Raw genomic sequence first — 6,490 nt, forward strand, 5'->3', positions numbered from 1 at the left:
CAACTAACGACTACCGCACATATATTATATTACTTATTAAGTAAGTTAAGGTAAGTAGTAGAGTAGTTAGTAGTAGTATATATATATATATATATATATATATATATATATATATATATATAGAGCAGAAATAAGACGTTATTTTCGAAACTTTTTTTATTCATAACTTTTGAACGAAGGACAAGCGACAACTAAACCTGTTGAAGGTCACTCAGAGTCATGACCTTGATAACATACATCAAGGAGAGGGTTCCCCTAAACAGGAGTTTTACCAAATTTTTTATTATTAATGTATTTTTTACACAAAACAGAAAAAAATCATTATTTAAAATTAAATACATCTCGAATCTTAATAAATATCATTAACTTGTTATCATAAAAATTGCATCATCATAAAATATCACATATAAACATGCTTATTAGAGAGTTTCATTATTTCTATACTATTTATTAGACTTTATTCCAAAATGATTTGTTTCTAAAATGACAAATTCTTCATACAATTTCAACTGAACTTTCCACATGTTAAAGTATTTATAATTTATAAGTAAAATTTAATTCTTAAAAACTCTATATATGACAAAATGTGGCATATTCAATTTTCTTTTCCCAATGCTTCTTTTGTTGCTTATAACTTTTTTTATAAATAAAAATACATATCGTTTACTTGATATCGTTGTGTTCCTTATGCTTGGTTTTTCATTATTTGATTAACTTGAGATTAAGCTTAATCTGATATTTCATTAATAGCTTCATATATGATGCTATTATATATATGAATAGCTTCATATGTCATTATAGATGGCCCAAAAAATTGTAATAAGTATGTTTTTATAAAAGTTATAAACAAAGTCGAAGTCGTTGAGTATGCCATATTCAAGTGCGTCATTTCCATTATAATGTGTTTAATGGTTAATAGTGATATGATTGATAAAAAAGAACATTTTTCGCGAGATAAATTTTAGAGAGTTGAATAGCTTATCAAAAATATAATTATTAATTATCTTTTGGATTGAATTTGTTTTAATAAATTTATAATTTCAATTTAAGTTACAGATATATGTATACTTATATACAATTTTAGTTATGAAAATATACAATTATACATATATATATAAAAATAAATTTTAAAATATTTACAGAAATAACAAATATTATTGAAATATTAATTTCAATAATAATCTTCATAATCTTCTTTTGAAAAAAGAAAAAGCCAACTCACTTAGTCATTGTTAATCTAATATTAAAATGATAATTGATGATTATTTTTTTGAAACTTTATATATAAAATCGTCGCTTTGAATATTTTCACTAATGAAATGATGAAAAATATAATATTATTGTAATATTAAATCATTCGATCGCCAGTTATGTGAACATTCGATCGACTTTTCCGTTGGGAAGACGTGGTATATATGTCTTGAAATAAATGCCTCCACGCAGTTGGTAGATATCAGGCAAATTCTCTGCTACAAATTTTATCAATTCCTCTTCCGTTACCTAAGATACAATAACGTGAAATTTCGATAAAAAATTATTCGACTTTACAGAAAAAATCAATCAGATTTCAACCTCTTCTCCGCATTTTTTCTTAACATAAGCTACAGGATGTTGACCATTAGTAATATGTGGTACAGATCGTACAACGACTTCTGACACTGCTGGATGTTGTAATAATGTATTCTCAATTCTTATAGGTGAGAGATGAAATACTCTATATTTAATAAGATCTTTCATTTTATCGATGAGGAAAATTTCACCATCCTTGTCGTAATAGCCGTAATCTCCGGTATAGTGCCATTTTTGACTAACTGAAAACATGTAATATTAAGTATTTTACTTTGTTAAGCTTTGTAATGTTTGTAAACTAATATAATATATATATTAGAAAAGTTGGTATACTGACAACATGTTTTTATATTATTGTTGATAGAATCCTTTTTTGCTTGATAGTTGTAACAATTTTCCAATTTACATGTCTGAGGAGAGCACCATTTGAATATAAGTTTGTACCAGATTATGCCTGCTCTGCACGGACCAAGTATCTTTTGCGAACATATATTGGTAAACTGTAATTGAACATTTTTGGTCACATAACCGCCAGATCCGGGCTTCGGATTATCCCGTTGGAAAGCAAGAATTATGCATAATCCTGCTATACCTAATCAATGCAACAATTATTAATTTCAGATAATACATTCCTATCATTAACAATTGATTTAAATTGTACATACTGTATACTTGAACAATAGAAACATTCATAAATTTATCGCGAAGTGTTTTTTGAGCTTCATTGAAATTCATGGTTGAATCATCGATTATAATTTGCTTCAAGGAAGAGATATCATACATACAGATATCGGTATAAAATATATTTTTCATGCACATTTTGCTTTCAAGAAATATCCATGAAACCTGATACATATGTAAATATTTTATATTTCATTAATTTTTTAAACAAAACTTGATTTTTTTTATGTTACCTTGTACTTCTCTATCGTTTCGTACATGTTTTTATCGCTGAATTTTAGACACTTGATCACTGTCACATATGAAATTATACAACGAACAGTCAAGATCACACTGTAACTCCAATTTAAAGATGGATACCATAGACCAATGTCACCGGAAAACATTACGGGTATCTCCTCATTCGACGGATATGTAAGTGCAATTTTAGGAATAAATATTTTACTATTAGGATAACTAGTTGCACTGGGAGAAAACATTATGGCCACAGTATTCATTGGTTTCATGTTCTTGCAGGAAAATCTATCAATTTTGGTCTTATCAAAATCACTGTTCAGAATTGATTCAAGAGAATCGACATCTTCAATTCTATCAAAAGTTATGATTTTTGGAGGGTCTACATTTTTTTTTCTGCTTATGTTTTCAATAGCCGAATTGAGTTTCTTGTAATTGTCACTATCGATAAAGATAATATCTGGTTTATATTCCACCAAAAAATACATAATACGTATCGTATCTAAAAAGGTTTATTTTTTTAAGGTTTATTTATTAAGTAAAAGGTATATATAGACGTTAAAAATAAGTTATATTGAATTTTAGAAAAAGATCAATGTACCTTTCATGTACTCTTTGTCCCATGAATTAATAGTAGCTCCGACATATAAACTTGCTAGAAATGGTATATATTCGAGCATTTTATGATTTGTGCATATTGTTATTGTGTTTTTTTTACAGCGTAATTGTTCGAACCATAATGCACATTTAACACTGTTCTCCCGCATCTGCTGATATGTAGTTTGCTCTTCCGTCATTGCATCTATCTACAATATGTACCAGTCACATAATGTTAAAGATATTAATATATTGATATTAATATGTCCTGTCAATAAGATATTAATCCTTTTACTATTTATGAAAATAGTTAACATAACGAATAAGCGGTATTGTTACCTGACCGACAAAATTCGGCTTAGATTCGAATGCTTTCAAAATCATATTTCCAATATTTACATTATGAAGTAAATCTTCTGTTCCGGACAATATATCAATTTTTTCGTCAGACTCCTAAAAGATGACAATAATGTTATTAATAAAACTTATATTTTTATTAATATCTACGGTGGATTTTATTATCTGTTGTGGATTGTATGTATCTTACCTCAGATGCCATATCGCTATTAATTCTTTAAATTAATAATATTACTAACAGCACTTTTATCATATGAATGTTGAGTAGCTCTTCTTGTGTCGCAACGAAGACTAAGTTTAAATTTCTACTAATATTTATTTCTATATGTTTGCGATAACGTTATAGTTAAAAGTTAAACGAATTTGTTTTGTTTGGAGATATTCTTTTAATCAAGTCGCTTGTAGTTGATGTTACATGACAATATTTTTATCATACGAATGTTGAGTAGCTCTTCTTGTGTCGCAACGAAGACTAAGTTTAAATTTCTACTAATATTTATTTCTATATGTTTGCGATAACGTTATAGTTAAAAGTTAAACGAATTTGTTTTGTTTGGAGTCCTTTTAATTAAGTCGTTTGTAATTGATTACATGACAATATTTTTATTGCTATTTTGAATTTTATTTTTATATCTTTAGTAATCGATTTATTTTCTAAATTGTTTAAACTGGGTTTATGCTATTAATTCAATATGTCTTGTCACTTGTAGTTTAAACAATTTTTTATCTTGATAAATACGAAATCTGTTAACTTTATGAAGTTGTATAGTGATATTTCAATATTAATTACTAATACAATCTGTTATTTATCATCTTTATTTTCCATAACTACAATAATAAGAATGCAATTAAAATTTAATGATTTTAACTATGTTGTAAATAAAAATATTGTCTCTTTATATCATTCGAATTTAAGAAATCAAAGATGTACACAGAATTATTCATAAGAAAAAAATGTTCCTGATCCATTTATTTTTTATTGATCAATGAGACTATCTTAGTTTTTGCACTTTCAAGATTTTAATTCCGTTAAAAGTGCGTGCGTGCGGAAAGTAATTTATATGTATTTGCAAAAAAAACTAATATATATATATATCTATTTATATTGTTTAATTTAATAATTATTTATTATTCTATCAAATAATTATCTATTATTCTATCAAATATTTTTCACTTTACTAATAAAAGTTTGAAATAATTATTGTCACATCAGTTTCGTAAATTTCAGTATATTAATTAAATAAAAACGATAATACGTTTATATAATTAATTAACTGATGTTTTGTACTTTCTGATAAGTTTTACGTAAATAAGGAAATGGGATAAAAAATCGGAATTTTTACGAGAAAATAATTGCGCGTTTTAAATTGCGCGTTTTAATAATTGTATATATATATAAATTTTGTAATATCTCGTGAAGACTATATATTTTTTCATTGGATAAAAGATACACTAATATATTATTTTATTTTAATCAATTTATTAATGATCATTTTTCTCATCTTTAAAGTTTGTTTTTTGCAATAAAAATTGTTTTCAGAAAATTGGTAATGATTTTATAATGCACATTTTTCAGTTTTGAAGAATAAATTATTTAATTGAAAGTATTTCCAAATCTTCTCACGAAAAAGCTAATGCATGTCAATTTTATTTCATAATCGCATCCAGGAGAACATTTTTTATGACCTTTTTTGATTTATGAAATTAGTATTATAAAATTTGAAGATCACGAAAAGATTTCAGACAGTGTATTTTAAACAAAAATCAATAGATCATACGACTTTATTATTTATTATATTAATGTATTTTATATATTAATGTATTTTTTAACTATTTTATATTAATTATATTCACATTATGACTAAGCAATTTCCTGGCTCTATGAAAAGTAACACAAATAGTTAAAAAAGAACTTATATTATACAGACCCATTAGCCTATTACCTATTTTGTCTAATGTCTTTAAAAAGTTATTATTAAAAAAAATCAAACGAGTCCTGGAAAACAAAAAGCTTATTTCAGAACACGATTTGGATTTTAGCAGCATGCAATAATCGAACAAATACATAGAGTTGTAGCAAATAATGCCTTAGAGTAAAAAAATATTGTTCAGCACTATTTTTAGACATTTTGTTGGCTTTTGATATACTTTTGGAAATTATTGCTTTTTAAATTACACAAAACAGTTTAATAATTATGTTTGCATTAAAATTTTTTTTTATTATTAATGTATTTCTTACACAAAACAGAAAAATTTATTATTTAACATTAAATATATTAGTATCACGAAACATTACAAGATAATATCATTGACATTTCGCTTTATCGTAAAATATCACATACAAATATGCTTATTGGAGAGTTTTATTATTTCTATACTAAGGTAAATATACTAGTTACTAGACAGTTAATGGACATGACTTAATTCGTTGGACAAAATGATACAAAATTTTAAATATTAAGCTTTTAATGATATGTACGATTCTAAATAAATTTGTTGTTTATAAAAATACAATAACCAATTTATTCAGAATTACCATTAAAAAAGTATATATACCGTTAAATGCTTTATATTTGAAATGTTTTGTGTAACAATTGGTTCATGTCTACTAACTGGTACATTTATTAGAATTTATTCCAGCATTATTGTATTCCAAAATTTTGTAATGACAGATTTTTTATCCAATTTTCAATCTTTTTCGATCTTTCCTTAAATATTAAAGTATATTTATATATTTATATAATTTACGAGCAAAAGTTAATAATGATTGATAAAAAAGAAGATATTTGCGAAAAATTTTAGAGAGTTGTATGGCTCTCCAAAAGTAGTTATTAATTATCTTAGGGTTGAATTTGTTTTTTAATAGATTTCTAATTAAGTTACAGATATATGTATACTTATATGTCATTTTAGTAACAAAAATATATATATATATATATATATATATATATATAGAATAATAATAAATATTATACAACAATAATAATATTATTATAATATTATTATAGAGTAATTAATTATTATATTACTTATACTACTATTTAATAAACTA

At 24.8% G+C, this 6,490-nt stretch overlaps 1 protein-coding gene across 1 annotated transcript; it reads right to left on the minus strand.

Annotated features, from left to right (window-relative positions):
• Positions 1-1,368: 1,368 nt before the first annotated feature.
• Positions 1,369-2,756, minus strand: LOC105619764 (luciferin 4-monooxygenase-like). The gene is made up of 5 exons (XM_012201281.1): positions 2,484-2,756; positions 2,235-2,415; positions 1,910-2,155; positions 1,573-1,811; positions 1,369-1,500 (listed from the first exon to the last, which is right to left on the minus strand). The coding sequence occupies exons 1-5, from the start codon at positions 2,754-2,756 to the stop codon at positions 1,369-1,371; spliced, it is 1,071 nt and encodes a 356-aa protein (XP_012056671.1).
• Positions 2,757-6,490: the final 3,734 nt, after the last annotated feature.

The sequence above is a fragment of the Atta cephalotes genome (genome assembly GCF_000143395.1).
Source record: "Atta cephalotes unplaced genomic scaffold scaffold00023, whole genome shotgun sequence".
Lineage (NCBI taxonomy): Eukaryota > Metazoa > Arthropoda > Insecta > Hymenoptera > Formicidae > Atta > Atta cephalotes.

Bases quoted from the DNA above. Each gene is read 5' to 3' on its own strand.
- LOC105619764 (XM_012201281.1), bottom strand. From the start codon at position 2,756: ATGAAACCAATGAATACTGTGGCCATAATGTTTTCTCCCAGTGCAACT. The intron at 2,416-2,483 runs GTAACATAAAAA...CATATGTATCAG, and splicing joins AAACGATAGAGAAGTACAAG to GTTTCATGGATATTTCTTGA. The intron at 2,156-2,234 runs GTATGTACAATT...GATTAGGTATAG, and splicing joins TTCTATTGTTCAAGTATACA to CAGGATTATGCATAATTCTT.